This window comes from Apis laboriosa, unplaced genomic scaffold (genome assembly GCF_014066325.1).
Source record: "Apis laboriosa isolate Shangri-la unplaced genomic scaffold, ASM1406632v1 scaffold16_cov148, whole genome shotgun sequence".
NCBI classification, from domain to species: Eukaryota; Metazoa; Arthropoda; class Insecta; order Hymenoptera; family Apidae; genus Apis; species Apis laboriosa.
In genome coordinates, this window is record NW_025222129.1 from 4367257 (window position 1) to 4387969 (window position 20713).

Consider the following 20713-nt stretch of genomic DNA (forward strand, 5'->3'; position numbering starts at 1 on the left):
TATTGAATTACTAGTAGTATAATATCTTTATAGTTCTATAATTTATTATTACTATATATATATATATATATATATATATTGTAATTTATATATATTGTTATATAATATATATAATACATATAATAATTTATATATATACATAGTAATATTATATATATTGAAAATATCAAAATGATAATAGAAAAATTTTCAAATATTTCTAATATGCAATAAGAATATATCATTAATTCTAATAATTAATTCTTTTAAAAGTAGCAGTTTTTTAAACATATATATTGATAGGAAGAAAAAATAAAAATGAGAATATATATTTTTTTTTTCATTTTCTATATCCACTAATACTATTATTATTTTGTTTACAGATTATTGTGATTACGTGCAATGCAGTTATTAGAGTCAGTATTTACGTAATAATGTTTTTAATATTTTTTAGAGCACAATAGCTCTCATTAAATTTGATAATAATAGTTTTATACGAAATAGAGTCAGTGTTTGTTCGTCGATTGTACAATGATAAACGGACGCGTTACTTAATACTTTTTTATTATTTTTTATTTTTTAAATATTCGTTTTCGGTTATATAGAGTCAGTGTTTCTTTTAAGAATATATAAGGCGATTATCCATTATGCAAAAAGGTAATTGTTTTTATATTATTTTTTACCATTTATTTTATTCTTTGTATTTTACTTTAATTGTTAATAACAATGTAAAGAAAATTAATATTTCAAAAAATTAAAATTTTAAATTCACGTTTTGTTACAGATTTTGTTCCAGTTTTGAGGTTTTTATACAATGATTTTCTTTTCAACCAAAGCATCATCAATGGCAACGCACGTACTTCGTATTCATTGGTGAGTCGTATACATTTTTGTTTTTCTGCTCGTTCAATCATATCGTAGTAATCATAGAAAGCACAGACTAGATGTAAGATCTTTTATAAGATTTTTTATATCTACTCTGTGATAAAAGATTCGAATTTGCGCGAGTGACTCAGAATTTTTATATTGGATTGACTATCAGCGCCATCTCGTAGCAGTTAATGATACTTTTTCAAAAGCAAGATAAAGTAGGTAAGAATTAAAGACTAGAGCCATCTCTCGAATGCTTTTGAAAACATCTTTTTATTAAACTCAAGAGATGGAGTCAATAGCAATTTCTATCCTATTTATTTCTCTTTTCATTATTTGCTTTCCTTATCTACATATATTTTATTTGCGATATTCAAGAGATGGCGCCACTAGCAATTTTTATCTACATATATTTTATTTTAGATACTCAAAAGATGGCGCCACTAGCAATTTTTATCCTATTTATGTTCTCTTTCTATTATTTGCTTTCCTTATCTACATATATTTTATTTGCGATACTCAAGAGATGGCGCCACTAGCAATTTTTATCTACATATATTTTATTTTCGATATTCAAGAGATGGCGCCAGTAGCAATTTTTATCCTATTTATTTTCTTTCTATTATTTGCTTTCCTTATCTACATATATTTTATTTGCGATACTCAAGAGATGACGCCACTAGCAATTTTTATCTACATATATTTTATTTTCGATACTCAAGAGATGGCGCCAGTAGCAATTTTTATCCTATTTATGTTCTCTTTCTATTATTTGCTTTCTTTATCTTCATATATTTTATTTGCGATACTCAAGAGATGGCGCCACTAGCAATTTTTATCCTATTTATGTCCTCTTCTATTATTCGCTCTCCTTGTCTATACTATTCTTATATGTAATACTATATATTTAAATAATTATTTTTAATTTTATTTAAAACTTTTATTTACAAAGGTTGAAAAATATATAATAGATACATCAATAATGATAAATATCAATAACATTATCTTAAAATAAATATTCATTATCGATAAATATTATAATTTTTATGGCAATTCAGACTTTCAAAATTATTGAATATATTATTATTTATATATATATATATATTATCAACATATCGGTACTATAAATCGACCAAATAAAATTTTACCTTTTCCAAACTTGACGCCTAAATAAATTTTGCATCGGGGACAATAATGTACTACATCTTTATATCTAGTCGTAATATATGGTATTATACACATGCTAAAATTTATTTCCGTTTTCTTTGAATGTTCAATTATTTTTATTCGAATACTTTCTTTTTTTTTAAATATAATACTCACCAGATTGGGATGAAAGCTGTAGCTATAACACGCGTTGCACCAGTAGTATGATAATGAATTTCTGTTTTTATGTAACTTAAACAATTTGGACACGTTGTTACATATGGATATTTACCGAATTCCGTGTGTTCTGCGAATTATAAACTTATTATATTACAATATTATTAATATTCATATTAATTATCATTAATATTATAATTTATCATCATTCAATATAATAATATTATTTTATTAGCATATATTTTAAAATTATAATTAAAGCGAAAAATGATAGCTATCGATCATTCGTAAAAGTAATATTTTTTTTAATTTTACTTGCCTGAAAACGAATGAGGAATTCTATGTAAATGTGTCACTCTTTCAAACAATTTTCTAAATTTTTCAAACTTTATAGGAAACTTAATCTTAGTACGATTTTTTTCAAAATCGTAAAAAAATTCGCTTATACGATGCCTTATACCCTCGAATTTATAGGGTGGTGGGTAAATATCTAGAAAATAAAAATTTCATATAATTTTCACAAGAATAGATTTGGAAATGTTTTAAAAAATTAAATTTAGAAGTTATTTAACAAAAAAAAAAAAAAATTAAATATGCAGCAGCAAATACACTCTTATCTTCCATGAGGATTATTTTATTCATTAATTTTAAACGCCTCTAAACATACGCAAGATTTTTCTCTCGTCTTCTTCCTCTTCGTATTCCTCGATCATGTTATGTTCAAAACTTCTCTATTTCTTTTTTCTTTTTATAGAAGATCTATTTATATCTGAAAATTCAAGGAATCATTGTTAAAACAAATTTCAACAAGTGCAATTCAAATTTCGAGATAAGCGATGCTCTCCAATTGTTCGAATTTTTTAATTTACCTCTTTCTCTCTCTCTCTCTCTCTCTCTCTTTCGGTACTCACCATCAATTCTTTTTTCTTTCTTTTTTACCCTTACGTTTCTGTGCATCGATGTTAGGGCAAGGAAGGATCGCGTTATCAATCAGAGGCAGGAAGACGGGATGTCGCGGGACGGCGCGAAATTCGCATGGTCGCATGGTTGAATAGGGAAGGAAGGAAGCGGGGAGGGGAGGGGAGGGGAGGAGGAGGAGGAGGAGGGAGTCCACGTAACGTAGTAGTCAGGTTGGAAAACGATGAAACGGTGTACCTATTGTCCGGGGTGGCCGATTGTGAAACAAGGGGTGGGGGTGGTAATGCGGCTTTCAAAGGAAGCTCGAACACTTGACCCCCGTGATAATCAATGGCCCCGATTCACCTAGCGCGGGTTTAATTTTACTAACCCTCGTCGAGAATTGGCGGCACCGTGCTCGAACGTTGGGAATCAATTAGGTGGAGGATTCGTGGCCGATTCGAGTGGGTTGCTCTCCGAAGTTTTGCTGCAATTTTCACTCACTTCGCGTCTTGGAAAATCGTCGTGGAAAATATGATACGTGATACGTGATCAAGAGGAATCAATTTGAAATTTCACTCGATTGATTCTTCGATATCTCGACCGGATATCAAAATTTTGACCCTCCCCCTTACCCGAAATAGTGCACGACGGAAGTGCAATTGCCATCGATTGCCTTCTTTAAACGACGAGGTTTAAATCATTAAATCCTTTCTCTGAACTCCTAAAATACTCTCGCGATCTGTAAATTAAAAAGCTTCGTCTCGAAACGAAACGAATCTCCAAGGATTAAGTTTTTAGAGGATACGTTTCTCAGAGAGAGAGAGAGAGAGAGAGAGAGAGAGAGAGAGAGAGAGAGAGAGAGAGAGAGAGAGTGGGTGTCGTTTAATTAATAAATACTCGATAAAGAAGGGGGAGGGGGAGAAAGAAAGGAAAAAGAATAAGAGGCACAATTGGGTGTATTGAATAGATAGGCGGAAGATAGTGGGATGTGTCGGAGGCGTAGGGGATATCCAGCTAAGAGAAAACCATTGTCTGGGAAACGTGAACACTATTTGCCGGCAAAGTAGATTAGGTCGGTATTGATAGAGAGGGGGAGAAAGAGAAAGGGAAAGATGGCATGGCGGAAGGACGGGAGTAAGAGGGTGGAACTAAAATAGAGAGAGAGAAAGAGAGAGAGAGAGAGAGAGAGGTGAGAGACGAAAGGAAGGAAGATGATGAGAAGAGAGGGATGAGAGAACGGTTGTGTTCTCAGAGAGAGGCCAATATAGACGCTCGAGATGGGATATAGCAATAGAATTTCGCTTACGAGGTATAACCGCGTTAGACGATGCCCTTTGTTGTATCAGTGCGCAATTGCCTTAAGTTCTGATCTTGTCCGATATTGATGTTCGAGAGGCCGGTGAAACCTCTGATAGGATACTAAGAGTTCTATTCGCTTTCGCTCCTTTCCTTACCGTGTCCGGTTAGTTACCAACTTTCTATTTTTCTTCCTTCCTCCTCCTCCTCCTCCTCCTTCACCTGTTCTTCTTCTTCTTTCTTTTTTCTAATTCCCTTTCGTTTAATTCTCAAATCGATCGAATTTCATTCACCATTCGATCGGTTTTCGTTAACTTCCGATCGAATCTCTCTTGTGAAAAATTCAGTTTTGATTATCTTGCAAATATTGCAAGATATTATAGAAATGTGAAATTTTTTTTTTTTAAATAAATACCTGTCGTAAAAATGAATTTCTCGATTTAAAATTGCATTAAAATCGTAGCATCTGTATTTTCTCGAAGAGAAATAATCTTAATAATCGAAATTTATTTTATTATGTGCTAATAGAATTTAATTTTATTTAATGCGTAAATGTATATACCAGAAATAGCAATTTCACGGCGCATTTCTACCGAATAAGTAGAAACGTAGAATCCCGGAAGTCGGAATGTTGTAATTGAAGTACATTCAAAGTAAGGGAATATCGTTACGTTACACGTATATACGCAGTCCCCAAGGGAGCTCACCTAATTCTCCACTCTTAACTTCATATCGCTTTATCTGGCATTTTAGGGTTGAACTAGGAACTGGTATAGAGATGCCAGACAGTCCGATATTCGACCATAATGCTGAATTTAATTAGGTGTCATTGCACCAGTTTCCGTAATAATTCTCTTTCCCCGTCTTTCTTCGTTTCGCTTCCTTATCGAAAATCTTGTCTTTTTCTTTCTCTCTCTCTCTCTCTCTCGCAAACGAGTATTTTGCTCTACGATAAAGAAAATTTAATCGATATTTATTTTTCTTCCAACTTTTATCTTTATTATCTTTCACTTAAGATAAAATTCTATTTTAGTATTTTTTTTCTTCGAAGAAATAATTGTAGAAATATTTCTAACGTCTAATCTTGTTTGTTATTTTCACGCTGTGAAAATAGCTTCGAGATTTTGTATGTTCGTTCTTCTTTTTTTTTTTTTTTCAATTTCTAACTTCGTTCCATTCAAATTTCTCACATACACGCGCGTATTTAAAGATCTCGACACAAACGAAACAAGGGTACGATTCTTATGTACGAATAAATATAAAATCGGAAGAGATTCGTAAAATAAATTTTTCTCTATTTCTCTTGAATCGCATTTTTTCAAATTTTCTCAATAAGAAAGCCTCTAACAACTTTCACTGCACACACTTTAGGTTTCTTTTTTTTTTCTTTCTTTAACTTATTTTTCAAGAATAAATTCCTGGGAATTAAGAATCACGTAAATTTTCTTTGATTTTCTCCGACAAAAGACAAAAGTTTCGTATAAAAAAATCATGTATTTTCAATACACTTCAACATCCTGATATCGAGACAGATTAAAAATAGAAAGAAATCTCACCTGTATTACCGTTATTTACAATAAACGAAATATATAAATACGATATTCTTGTTCATCAAAGTGGAACAAGCACTCACACGAATACGATACAATTGTAACTACTTATCACGAATGTTCTTAAACACTTCCCTCCCCCCTCTCAATCTCTATCCCCATCCCTCTTTATATCTCTTCCTCCCTTTTTTTTCATTCTTATATCTCTTTTATCTTTATCCTTCTCTCTCTCTATCTTCACTCCTATCTCCCTGTTGTCTCGCGAAAAGAAGGGGGAGGGAGGAAGAGAGAAAGAAAACGGGTCGGTTTGGCAGATTTGGTATTGGCGATTCGCGGTTGAAGCGCGCCTGTACGGGAGGGACGAGGGGAGGAAGGGGGTACAAGCGTGTTGCGGGCGTAATTCAGTAATGAATACGTACGCTCGCGTGAAGTGGTAGCTGCTGATATGTAGTATACGTAACATCTGGCGGCCTATGAAATGCAGGATCGAGCAGTCTGCAGCTGAACGTTACGAGCGGCAAGAGTTATGAGCCCCGACTCAATCTCCCACCGCCTCCGTATAATTGCGATACTAAAATTCGCGGAACTTTGAAAGGGCACGAAGGCTCACTCTCCTCTCCCTTTCGTTACTCGATTCTCGATTCGTTATTGTCTCGAGAGATGGCGTCGTTTTCCTTCGAAGGGAATTTTTGTCGTCGTGTTTTTTGAAATTATTTGAAATTCTATTTTTCAATGCCATCTGTTTCGAGACACTCCAATTTCGAATATTTCAAATATTCGAATTATTCGTATTCTTAAGGGAATTACGCCAAAAATTTAGATCTCTTATAAATTAAGGATTTCTTTTCTAATTCTTCCTTTTAAGGATTGATTATTCATCTCGAGAATTTTGAGATACTTTGATACTTTGAAAAGTAAGTAAAATCAATTTCTTTATCAATTTATATATCTAGAGTGTACAGGGAAAGTGAATATTTTCATTCAAATCGTTTCGAATCATTATCTGACGAGTAAAAATTCAATCGAACAATTTCAATAATTGAAACTTTACTATCCAATAATAATCCTCGCATAAAATTTTCATAATTTAATCCCTTAATAATTTATATATATATATTTTATATATATTTTATATATATTAATTTTATCCCTTATCGAAAAGAAGAATATCCCTCAATAGCCCGAAAAAGAGTTCAATGTCCCCGCGTCGACGTGTTTTCAATAAGTCTCGGCCTCTCGTGTTCAATGGTTAATTAAACAGCCGAACGAACGGATAGGGTGAATGACTGCACTTATCCAGCAGAAAGGTAAATTTAGCACGTTTAGGAGAGAGAGGTCATTTCGGAACATTTGCCCCATTGGAAAAGAAGCTTTACCTTGCTCCAACTTATGTATCCCTCCCTGTGTAAAAATCTCTCCACACCGCGCGTCGATTTCCGCAAGATTTCCGCTATTTTTCTCGCCCCTCCTCCCCCCTTGGTGAAACGAATCTCGTCTCACATCTCCACACAAACGGGACAGAATTCATCCACTTTGTGACCCCTTTTGTATTTTATCGAGATACGATGGACGCATTGTAATTAGGTCTTCTTCGATATTATATCGTAATACCGTATCGTATGATCGTATTATATTTCTCCCCTTCCTCCTCCCATTCAATACGCGTATTATTATTTAAATTATTATTTTCAACGCGTAATTATTCGCCCATTGGGAAGGTAATGCGATATTTATAACGTATTATCGCGTATATTTTCATTAATTATAGAAGGGGGAGGGGGAGGGGTCGTAAAAATTTTATTAGTGGTTTCCAGTTAAAAGTATCTCCTGTTTTTTTTTTTAACTGTTTATCACTATTATCACGAGTATCAATAGGATAATCGTTTCGTTCGATCGATCGATCGAGAATATCGAACGATGATTATTATCATCGTTGGAAATATTAAATTACCAACAATTCATAGAGTGAATGATATCAATCATATATCGTAGAATAATTCGAATAAGTTGAATTGAAAACGCAACGACGCTCAAACTTACTTTGAACGAAATCTTTCGAACGAAAGGGAACTTGTATTGTTCAATTTAGATAATTTTCGAAAATTTGAAATTCGCGCGTTGTATTTTTCTTCAGCCAGCGATATTATATCGAGGATAGGACTCGTATCGATTATCAATCATCCAATTAATGGCAATTTTCACGCGGACGTATCGATGATCGGCGAAGGACAATGATGATCGCGGTCAGGGGTTAACTAATCGCAGGAAAGACGTAGATATGTATCGATGGGGGTTGGAAGAGAGCGGAGGAGGAGGGAGAAGGTCTCTCCCTTTCTCCCTAGCACGCAATCCTTTATTACTCGGCCGATTAATTGATATTGATGTGACACTCCTTTCAGAGATAACTTGATCGATATTAATGCGCCCCACCTTCGGAAAGTGGCGATCAAGGATGGCCGAACGACACGTAACGTTTTAAGCCATAAGCGCGAATTTTGGAAAAATATCGAGTATATTGGGGAGGGAGAAGGACGTAGGAGATAAGAACGTAGAGAAATATCTGACAGTTTTTATTAATAACGTGTGAGAATCTAAAAGAAAAAGAAAAAAATCGACGAAACGTAAGAATGGAACGTAAGAACGTAGGAAATAATGAATATTACATCTTCAATGATTTTTTTCTAATTCCTAAACTGCATCTGTTTATTTTATTACATCACGAGTATAGTGGGATAATTTAGAACAGAAGAAAATTTCTTCGTGGAGAAATTATTTTCATTCGTAGAATGAACTTGAAATAATTAAAATAACTTTCGTTCCAAGCTGTCTATCTTGCACAATTTGTGTTTATTCCTCTTTCTAAAAATCTATCTTACAAAAACAACGAAATATTATACCATCGTACGATCACTTGCGCGGGTTAATTCAACGAGCGATATGCATATATCCACGGGGAGGAGGGGGAAGAAAAGAAAGAAAAAAGGAAAAATAAGGAAAGAGAAAATAAGAAATTTTCAGACAGTTTGCACAGACGATAAATCTACGTCACGTAGTGGGAACGTGCCGGACGAAATCGTATCGGAAGATATGCACTTGCATATGGATCCACGAAAATTAAAGTTGACTTAAGGAAGAGCGATGCGCTCTGACGGTTTAAAGGAAGGTTCCGTGAATTAGATTCGTTTCCACGAGTATAAGGGATTAAAGCGCGTGCTAAGCGTTGTTATTATCAGGGAAAGTGAGGAGAGGGACGAATTAAAATCGAAAGAAGCTCGAGAACGAAGAAGAAGAAGAAGAGAGGGAGGGGTTGATTTTGAATCCTTCCTCTTCGAACCGCTCATCCCCTGGCCGGTTTCCCTTGGTTGGTTAGCTGCTCGGCCGACCGACCATTTATCAAAAACGCATACAACACCTATGCAAGAAAAATCGACAATGTTTCACGGCTCGAGTAGGAGTGGAGGAAGGTTGGCCCCTGCTTATGACACGGGAGATGGATGTACGAACCGAAACCTTGTACATTCTACAGGGCGGCAAGAACATTATGTATTATACGCTCCCTCTTACAGGCGTACGCCAACCTTGTACACGCCGACCATAGAGAATCCACTGTGACGAGAGGATAGAGACTTTAAAGTGCAAAATCGTTTAAGCTCGATGTACACGTTCCTTCGATCCTTCCAAGGAAAAATTGCAACTTCTTCCGATTCTCCGTTCATATTTCGATATATTTGCGTATAGAAAATTCATCGTTTAATCTAGGAATTGTGAATTTGCGAATTTTCCAAAGATCGAGGATCTATTCAATTTTGGTTCTGAACGGTAGAATGTGGAATCTTTGGGGGATAGTAAATTTGAGACGTATCTAAGATTTCGATATTTGGAAAGCGAGAGATTTTGGGTTTTTGGGAAGCTTAGAATCTAAAATAATGTAAGATTTGAAGAATCTAAAGTTACCTGTGAAATTTTAGATTTGCTAGATTTCGAATTTGATATGTAGGATAGTAGCTAGAATTTGAAATTCAAGTCAAAATTACGCGTTTTTCTCGTTTAGAATCTATCTCGAATCTCACATCTCTACAAATAACCACAATTATTAAATAGATATTTCTAAAATATTATTCTAAGAATAATATTTTTTAACAAATTGTTAACCGAGAAAGAAGACAGATTACACGGAAAAAGAAAAAAAGAAAACGTACCTTGTCGAGAAAATCCTTTTTTTTTTTTAAATAAAAATCCAACTCGAGATAAAAGAATTTATATCCACGCGTCGATCCAAGCAAAGATGAACGACAGTAAGAACGATTATCGGGCGAAGGAGTTATCAGACACGAGCGGATTAAACGGTGTAGGATTATAGGTTGGGCGTGGCGAACATTTAAAGCCGACCTAAACTCATCGGATATAGGAAGCCTAATAAAATGCACCCACATACTGATGGATCGCAATACCGGGGCGCATTAGTAGCCGGCAGTAAAGGTTAATGTTGATTGCGCCGAGTTTCGGGGCGGGGGAGGGAGGAGCCGTAAAAATTCTGATTAACCTGCCAGACGTGACAGTATGCTATTTCTTCAACACCCTTCCTGATGAAGGAGAAAAAAGAAAAGAGAAAGAAACACTCTTGTAAAGAGCGAAATATAAAATACGACTCGGCCACCCTGCACACCTTTATGAAGATATTAAAAAAGAAGGAAAAATATACAAGGGAAATGGAGATTCTCGTCTTCAGATTAATGTAACGATAGAAGAAATTTTTCTATAATAAATTTCTTTTCCTCCGAGTGTTCAAATTGTGCTATGAAAAAGAAAAAGAAAACGAAGGTTAATATTTAATAAATAGATTTCTTTCTTCAGTTGTGATAGCTACTTTCGTTATCCCATTGAGGAATTATTATTATGTATTAGGATGACGTTGAATTTCTTGGAGGAGTTTTGTTTTATAATATATTCTTTCGATCTGAAATATTTTAGAAACTTTATTATTTTCAATACGATGTTAAAACTTATTTGAATAATTAACTCGTGTTTTAGGAATAGGGAAAAGAAAAAGTATCAGAGTAAATTTGGATAATTTTACAAATGGAGATAAGAAAACCTATTTAATTTTTTAAAGTAATTTTTTATTCGTGTTACCTTAGAAAGTTTCGAGACGAATCGAATGTTCTTGTGGTTGAAAATTGTTCACGATCGTTCACGAGGCTGTTCCAAGATCGTGCAAATCGTTTATCGTTCGCAGTTGACGAGTTATCAAATTGGGTAGGATCATTTTACATTGTAGACTAATAGGTATTTAGCGAGATGTATAAATCACTGAGATTTGGCTTGCTAATCCCGATTAGAACATTGCACGATGTATAAATCACGGGGGTTTCATTTATGCTCGCTGATAGCGACACAAGGTAGACTGTGTCACTGAGAGTAATCCTCCTTCTCCTAATCTGTAACCTTGTTAAGATAATTTGATAAGGGTCAATCGTCTCCCCTTGCAAATCTTTAACGTAACGTTTTCCCATAAACTTTCGATTAATCGCGCCAATAATAATTCGAATGCATATAATCAAAAAATAATTCAATATAGTAAACATTTTTATTTTCATCTCTTATCAACAATTTAAATTGATCTTAATATATATTTTGGAACAGATACTTAAAAATAGGAATTAGAAAAATATCGCGTACTTTACATCGATACGTTGAATAAATAATTCGACAAAGTGTCTCTTAACATCGAATATACGTTGAAAAATAAATTAAATTCGCAAATCAGAAAAATTATCATTCTCTTTTTACGATCGGATCGAAACAAAAAAAAAAAAAAAANGTACTTTACATCGATACGTTGAATAAATAATTCGACAAAGTGTATCTCTTAACATCGAATATACGTTGAAAAATAAATTAAATTCGCAAATTAGAAAAATTATCATTCTCTTTTTACGATCGGATCGAAACAAAAAAAAAAAAAAAAAAAGAAAGAAAGAAAGAAAGAAAAAAAAGGAGGGGGAAAATGAATTGAACGAGTTAAAGAGAAAAGAAGAAGTATGGTGGTCAACTATGGAGGAAAACTACTGCTACTCCTCAACCGTTGGTCGTAATTTTGACCTTTCAGGAACATCTGCGTGGCATCTGTACGAACGAGAGTCGCAGTTACCTGCAATTGACAAATTTCCAATGGGCTACTTCGTGGCATCCGCCTTCACAACAATTAGTCGTGATGAAGTTTGGAAACACTTGGTGTGTGACACTGATCGCAACTTAAACGAAGCAAACACGAACTCTTGGGTGTACCTAATGTTTAATGCGGTCAAAGAACTTTCGTTCTGGGATACCGGTGACCGTAAAATTAAGATCGAGTTGGGGGTACGGTGTAATCGACGTTTGATACCGATCGAATCTCCGATACCAGACTCTTAGATGAAATCTCGTAATATTTGATTTCCTAATCCATGTTCAATCGCGTTGAACGTTCATCTTTTCTAATTTCTTAATATTCTCTCCAAAAAAAATCTATCTTTCTATCATTTTGCATATCAACTAAATCAATTTCATCGTCTCGTATGTTTAAAAATTATCAAGTTTAGAGTGTAAGATTTCTAACAATTTTTTGTTCTTTTAAATTTCAATCTCGTATAAAATCTCGCAAATATTTCGATTATTTTTGCAGCAAGACGAATAACGAGAATGGACGTTAACTATATCTATATCCTCGTTAATTTCTAAACTCGACTTTTAATTCGTACATTTCATTACTCATCCAATCCTCTATAATTTCTTTTCTAATTTCTTAATCTTCAAAAAAATAATTTTTCTATGAATTTACATACTTACTTTTCTTTGAAGATCAATTAAATCAACTTCATCGCCTCGTATGTTTAAAAATTATCAAGTTTAGAGTGTAAGATTTCTAACAATTTTTTGTTCTTTTAAATTTCAATCTCGTATAAAACCTTACAAATATTTCGATTATTTTTGCAGCAAGACGAATAACGAGACGTTAACTATAACGATCTATATCTCCGTTAATTTCTAAACTCGAATTTCAACTCGATGTACATTTCGCTATCTAATCCTCTGCAATCTCTTCTTTCTTATGTGTTATGTTAACGGATTATTAGATTTCTATCGAATGTACGCACACAGACGATATCGATTAATTCCGTATATATATATATACAATTCCATCGTATTCGAAACGTTCGGTGTTAAATCGTTGCTAAATCGAGATTTCAATATTTCGGAAATAAAGAGGTAATAATCTTTTCGAAACGCATCGATCGTTTTAATTAACACTCGCTCGATCAACACGAGTTGGGGGAAAATCTTCCGGGTCGCAAAATTTCGCAGATGCGCAGAATTGTTTCCAGGTTTGCGCCCACGCTATTTTCATCCGCGTAACTAGCTGGCGGATTATTCACGCGGCTGTAATGTAATCCAGCTCTGTACAGGGCTAGGGTCCGGTAGTTTGGGTTAGGAATTGGCGGTAGTTTCTACGCGAAATAGCAGCTCTATTCTTCAGTCTGCGGTCACGCAGTGTGAATATCTTGTGGATAGATACCTGTGACCGTGTAATCCTGGGCTCGATCTCGGGGAGCCGGTAATTTGGATTAGCTATTGACGTTGCATATATCACCTGCCAATTCAAGGTGTTCACGCGTCGTCCGGTGTTAACCAACGTTTCGTACAGGCCAACCGATAATCACGTATAAATGTAAACGATCTTTGCAACCTCGCAATCTATTTCATTGGCTTTCAATTGGCTGGGATCGATTCGATGGGTGAAAATTCGATACGGGCAAATTGAAAATTGGGGAGCAAGTTGGAATTTTTATTTATTTACGATACGATATTTCGTATTGGTCCTCAGAAATTATTAATTTTAATAACGATGAGACGAGCGTCGATTTAATTTTTTTTCGAAGATTGGATGACAATTTTTAGTTGGATAATCTTTTTGTTTGTCGGTAAATAATATTTGGTAAATAATGTTGACATATATATCGTTCTATTTGCTATTTGGCCCCATGCTATTGATCTCGTGCAGAAATTTACAATATGGCCGGCATGAAAGAATTCAATTCAGCTCGAATTCGCGAATCGGTATTCGTTTTGCCGTTTTACCAGCTAGGACGTGGACTTCCTAATCTTCTAAACGACATACCAGACGCACATGCACAGGGGACTTGCACACACAAACCCGAATAGCCGAGCGTGGGCGCGGCTCGGTCTCTAACACTCGAATTGCAATCGATTATCTGAACATGAAATTCCAAAATAAACAGAGTGCCATTCCGGAATACGTTCGACGACTTCTTGGCCGACGATTAAGAACCTATTTGCATTTCTCTTACATTCCCATGTTCAATTGTAAGATGCCAAACTTTTCTAATGATGATTTTCATCTTTTGGCGTATTTCGACCGATAACATTATAAGATTTTTCAGAATTAAAAAAAATCTCGGTCCTTATCAAAAATTAGATCTTTCTTAGACTTTATAAAAACTTTACTTCTCATGAATAACAATTTAGACTTGTGAAAATTTAGCTCCTGAAAACTTAGTCCTTGGAAATCTAGTCCTTGCAAACTTAAGCTTCTAAAAATCTTTGGAAATTTAGCTTCTTGAAAATTTAAGTTTTTAGGAAACTTAGATTTGTAAATCTGGAAACTTATTATAACTTGGTTGATGCAAATAACAAATGATCATAATTAGATCTTTCTTAGACTTTATAAACACTTTATTTTTAATGTATAATGTATAACAATTTAGACTGAAAATTTAACTTAACTCCTCAAAACTTAATCCTTGAAAATGTAGTCTCTGTAAATTTAAGCCTCTAAAAATTTAGATCTTTGGAAAACCTAGATCTTTGGAAACTTAGAATTTTGAAAACTTGATGCCTGAAAATTTAAGTTTCTAGGGAACCTAAATCCTATAAATCTAGAAACTTGTGGAAACTTAATATAACATAGTTAATGCAAACAACAAATGATCATAATTAGATCTTTCTTCATAAAACTTACTTTTGATATATAACAATGTGAAAATTCCCTGAAAACTTAATCCTTAGAAATCTAGCAAACTTAAGCCTTTAAAAATCCACACTTTTAGAAATCTAGACTTTTGGAAACTTAGAACTTTTGAAAGCCTGAAATTTAAGTTTCTGGGAAACTTAGGCACCCTATAAAGGTCTAGAAACTTGTGGAAACTTAGTGTAGCACGGTTGATTCAAACAACAAACGATGACAAATTTAAAACACACACATTTGTATCCAGATTCCTGATTCTTCTTCGAAACACGAGGGAAAGAGAAAACAAAGGCATTCATTACCACCGTTTTGGCCGTGTGTATGTATATTGATCGGTTTCGCACCCATGTAAGCAGCTTTGGCACAATCAGTTGATTGCGCCAAGTTCGAGAACTCGTGTCCCACCTCTATCCTCTCCCTCTTTCCATCGTATTTCTACGCGTGTGTCTAACTGGCTCTTCTTTGTCGAGTGCATCGTGCCCGCAGGTGCAATTCGCGTTTTCCGCTCGATATATTGCACTGCATTAACGAGTACGACTCATTTACAAATCGTACTTCAGGGAATCCGAGGATGTTAGGTCCATTTTACTTTGTTTTTTTTTTCTTCCTTTTCTGCTTCTTCTTCTTTTTTTTTTTTTTTTTTAGATAGATAATTGGATTGCAGATTTTATCTAGCCTGGAACGCGTACATTTTAGGCGTGACCTTAACCCTCCTGAGACGGTTCAGAAGAAGAATCGTGTTTCTTGGTTGTTGACACGAAAAGATTATTTTGTTTTATCTCATCATTTTCTTTTTCCTCTCGATTGGATTCGATTTTGTTTTCTAGAACTTTATTATCTCGCTGTTTCTTTTTAGAGTTTAAATTATATTCATAGTAAAAAGAAAAGAAATGTTCAAATCAAAATTCAACGTAGAACGTAGTCGTGAAGTGCGGTTTAAAAAATAGGATAGAAATCTAAAGTGAGGAGAGTTATGTAAATTATTTAAAACGTATCAAATTATATGTTATAGTTTTTTAACACGTAAAGCTTTTTCTTTGATGATTAATATCTCGTGCGGAACTTTTAAAAATTAATACAAAATTAATGGGATAAAATATACCAAGATTCTTTCACTTCTTTCGTTCAATTTCAATTTCCCTCAAACTGTCACGATTATCAACTCTCCTCAACAAATTATGGTATAGATCGCTGTGTCATTGATCTTTCCAATTATCGATATCGATTTATCCGAAACACTCAAAATTTTTCCATAAATCATCACGATTCTTTCTCCCCAACGATGTATAATATCGTACCATAGCCAATAAGTTCGTGTTTCTCGTTTTTTTCTCCATCGATAAATATATGGGAGAAGAATCTAAATTAAAAAACTCCGTTATCCATCGATTTTACAAACAACCCTCATCCCCGAATTTTCCACGGTACTATCTTCAATGATACATATTAATTACATACACGTACCATTCTCAATTATTAGTATCGGTATTCTCGCAGCCCATTATTCTCAATTCCCCTGTTCCCGTTAATCTAGATAGGAAAAGCATCAAGGCGGTTGTCCAACGGGTGTATCCATGAATACTCGTATCCGGTGGCGTAGCAACAATAATAATTATCACCAGACAACTTTCCTATCCGCCTCTTCGTCGCCTTTGTACGCCTGTTGGACGTTTAGCGGCCTGTTCCTACGTACGTACGTGGTGAAGGGGTCGAGGAAATGAATGTCTGAACGTTGGCCTATTATACAGGGTGTCCTAGGTTTGTCCGGGCAAACTTCGTGATATATTCCATGGATCTGAAAATAAAATATTTGAGTTAAAATATTGTGAACAACATTGCGATTAATGTTACATCGCAAAATGGTTATTAATATTAGAGAAATTTATTATTTTTATTTTTCTTCCATTACTAATTCTCCAATTTCATCAACTTTTTTTCTCCTTAGAAGAAGATACATATTTTTTTATTTTTCTCATTTAAAAATCCCACAGAACCTTTTATAAATAGAAAAATAGAAAAATTTCAAGAAGCGGATACAGATAATAATTATATTTCACATATACCGTTTTGAGATTATATCGTAACAGTACCTTAAATTAGGTCCTCTTCGGTCTATCCATCTTCGAAAGGAAAAGTAAAATGCATAATCGTAGGGTATTTTTTATTTATAACTGTATGAGATATACGGAGGACACCCTGTACATGCGAATACGGGAGAGAGACAGAGAGGGAAATTCCCAGGAGAAGCATAAAGCCGTGGACAGCCGCGCCACCCTCTTTCCGGTGGCATCCTGACGCGGAGCTTGCGCTAGCGCGCGTTTACGTGCTCCGTCACAGTGCTCGGTTACAGTGACGACGATGACATGCAACGACGCCGAGGAAACCGACGCGAGACCCGTCATATACCGAGCAACTGTTGCATCCGTGTACACTTCTCGTAAAAGAGGGTGGAACAACGATACGCGATCTCGCTTTTTTCTTCTTTTTTTTTTTTTAATTCACCTTTATCGTTTCGTTGGAAGAGAGAAATAGGTGCAGAGAAAGAGAGAGAGGAGGTATACGTTAAACGATGCTAATGCAATAACCGCGTCACTGCGTGATTCCGCATGGTTTGCACTTGGAAGGATGCGATAGGTGCGATGGAAGAGAAAGAGAGAAAGAGAGAGAGAGGGTAATTGGGAATAAAATGTTTCTTTTGAAGGGCTTCGCGGGGAATAGCACGCTTTGGATAGGTATAGAGTGGAATTTCAAGGGTGATAATGGTTTGAATATGATTTTTAGGAAATTGAATGGAAATTTCGTTTGGAGATATTGATATGTGAGTTATATTTTTAAAAAGTTAATTTAATTAAAAATGAAATATTTGTTTTAAAGGGCTTCGTAGGGAACGAAATAATAAATGTTGAGATAAATTGCGGAGAACGTATAGACCATAATTTTGGAAAAATGTAGAGCGGAATTTCAGGGGTGGTAATAATTTGGAGATGATTTTTGGGAAGTTGAATTGCTTATGGAAATTTTGTTTCAATATTTTTTGGCAATATTGAGTTATATTTTTAATTTTTAATTGAAAATGAAATATTTGTTTTAAAGGGCTTCGTAGGGAATAAAATAATAAATATTGAGATAAACTGCATAGAATGTAGGTCATTGAATAAGTGGTTTGCATATGGTTTTTTGATGATTGTTAATTGGGAATAAAATGTTTGTTTTAAAGAGCTATACGTTTTAAAGGAAATATAATAGGTGTTTGGGTATAGAGAGGAACTTGGGAAGAGATTTTTGGGAAGTTGTGGAAACTTCGTTTGACGATTGACATATGAGAGTTAACTTAATTAATTGGAAATAAAATATTTATCTTGAAAATCTTCGTTGGGAACCAGCCAAATATCGAGATAAATTTCGAGCAGAGCCTTTGAATTTAGATTTAGAGCGAAATTTCAAGATTCAGGGATAAAATAGAAGAGATAATAGTTTGGTAGAAATTTACTTTGTTTTGGCGATTGATAATGCCAACAGAGTGGAAATTCAAAAGAGCTGATTCAATTTTTTCTCCAAAAAATTATTTATTTATAACCGTATCTTCGAATTTAAATATGAATTTTAAATGTCAATCAATCGGCAATCGAAAAGAGGAGATACGCCAAAACAATGCATTTCGAGTATCGAGAAACCACACCATTTCCACCAATCTTTTGTTTCATCCCCCTTTCCATAATTCCTCTCGCTTTCGAAGAGCGAGCGAGGGGAGAGGGAGGCCGAATGGGAAACAATTGTTTCGTCGATAATGTCAGTGTCAAATGGCGTGCACGTTCGAGGACATTGACGTCGCGACGTTAACACACGTCCTTGGCCACCGCAAACCACCCTCCCTGTACCGGAGATGAAAGACAAAGCGGTGGAAAGAGGGTGGTTTGGTTTTTAGCATCACGTACGTGGAAAGAAAAAAAAAGAAATAAAGAAACAGAGAGAGAAAGAGAGAAAGAAAGGGAGAGAGAGAGGGAGAGAGAGAGAGAGATAGAGAGAGAGAGAGAGAGAGAGAGAGAGAGAGAGAGAGAGAGAGAGAGAGAGAGAGAGAGAGAGAGAGAGAGGAAGAGATGAACAAAAGACGGCTTGGTGCAACAGTTGTTCATTTTCTACCGCGTTTATACGCCGGTGGTTGTTCTCTGTAAAAAATACGCGGAAACACTGGCAGTCACGAGACTTCTTCATGGAAGTCGTCATCGTGCACAAGTGCGGCTTTGTGTTGTTCAAACATTTTTGTTACCGAGGCAAAGCTGGAAATAACGCATAAAATTGACGGATACCCGAGTGTGAAAAGAGCGAACTGGAACCCGTGTATCCATCCATCTTTTCCTCGTGTGCGTGTCCACTGCGAGGATAATAAATTATTATTATTGTTATTGTTGTATATACCCGTATCGTAGCTTTATTTAAATCGGATTTCGTAGAGGCGCGATTAACGAGTATCAACAATCGTTATTAAATATTTATGATAAGGGGGACAGTGTTGTGCTATTTTCGAATCGTATTAACATTCCATGATATCGCGAGCAAAGAGAAATTTATTTATTAAAACGGAAAAACGATTAGCAAATTGTGTTATTACCCCCTTTTGCTCTGTATCGTGTATTACGCGAATTATATCGTATACCTTTACTCGATTTCATTCGAATATCGTTTGTAGCGAATTACTTACGATTTTCTTTATAAGAGTATAATTTTAAATGGGAAGTAATTCACCAAGTTTGAGAGTTATTTCATTTTTTTTTCATTTTTTCATTTTCCACGAAAACGTTCCATTTTTCTTTCACACAGTTTCCAGGTATATTTTATCGATTATAGTTTATTTGAAATATAAATTGAAATATAAATAAGTATATTTATATCTTTTCCAAATTTTATTCAAATTAATAATGGGAAAGTATTTCTTTCGAAAAAGAAAATAAAACTCAAGTGAAATCGAATGAAATTATCAAAGCGTTAATTCGATAGAATTAATTAAGTGTTAAAATGCTCAACAAGTTCCTTTTTTTGAAAGAAGTTTTCAAGCTTTCGAGCAATTGCCGCTACGCAAGCGATCAAAATATATACGTAGAAAAATTCCGTGTCGTTCTTCTATGTTCTAAAAGATTCATAACTGTTGCATTCATATCCCGTTTACATCTGTACCAGTTTCGTGCGTTCGTATTTCCTTCATTCCGTGCTTTCTTCTTTTAAAAAAGGTAGCTTTGCAACATCAGTTGCGCGTCACTTTTTCTGGATTATCTAGCTAGTGGTTTTTTCCCCCTAGCGGTGTTTCTGTGAATGAAAATTTGTTACATTTTCTCAGATATAATATCGCTAACCTATGCGACTGGAAAAATTGACAAATTTGTAAGCAACAAGAATTAAAAAGATCTTTATTTATTCGGTTCCATCTTTTAAGCATTTTCGACTTGTAATCAGATTAATTTTAAAAAATGCCACGAATATTAATTATTTAAAAAATCAGTCGCGTTATCTTCAGAGTATCTTCGCTTCCATCATCCAAAATAAATTCTAAAATTCTAATCGTTGAAAGATTTACGAATCTAAAGGATTTTTATCACGGAGAAACATTGTTCAAACCCAAGCTTCTTCTACAAATTTACAAAAACGTCGCGCAGAAATGAAACATCTGAAAGATTCCACAGCCACACCTGAGCCCCTCTCATCCCGGGAACGTAACGTTAAAGTAGCAATCGACGGGTAAGTCGAGCATAAAAAAAAAAGGAACTTTTCTTGCACG

The 20713-nt window shown here is 34.7% G+C and overlaps 2 protein-coding genes across 3 annotated transcripts in view; one reads left to right on the forward strand and one right to left on the reverse strand.

Annotated features, from left to right (window-relative positions):
• The window catches only part of LOC122711218, a 341055-nt gene that overhangs the window by 103 nt on the left and 320239 nt on the right, over positions 1–20713 (forward strand). The window contains exons 2-3 of the mRNA XM_043929778.1: positions 363–636; positions 764–852. The gene's annotated coding sequence lies outside the window, so the exon portion shown is untranslated. The remainder of the gene's footprint in view (positions 1–362; positions 637–763; positions 853–20713) is intronic.
• LOC122711222 lies at positions 1849–5962 on the reverse strand. 2 transcript variants are annotated; one of them, XM_043929790.1, is made up of 7 exons: positions 5925–5962; positions 5076–5314; positions 4379–4783; positions 2840–2941; positions 2492–2662; positions 2173–2302; positions 1849–2092 (listed from the first exon to the last, which is right to left on the reverse strand). In XM_043929790.1, the coding sequence occupies exons 4-7, from the start codon at positions 2883–2885 to the stop codon at positions 1957–1959; spliced, it is 483 nt and encodes a 160-aa protein (XP_043785725.1). In that variant the 5' UTR covers positions 2886–2941; positions 4379–4783; positions 5076–5314; positions 5925–5962; the 3' UTR covers positions 1849–1956. The 2 variants fall into 2 exon arrangements, with proteins under 2 accessions (XP_043785725.1, XP_043785726.1); XM_043929791.1 differs by having other exon boundaries at positions 4931–5314.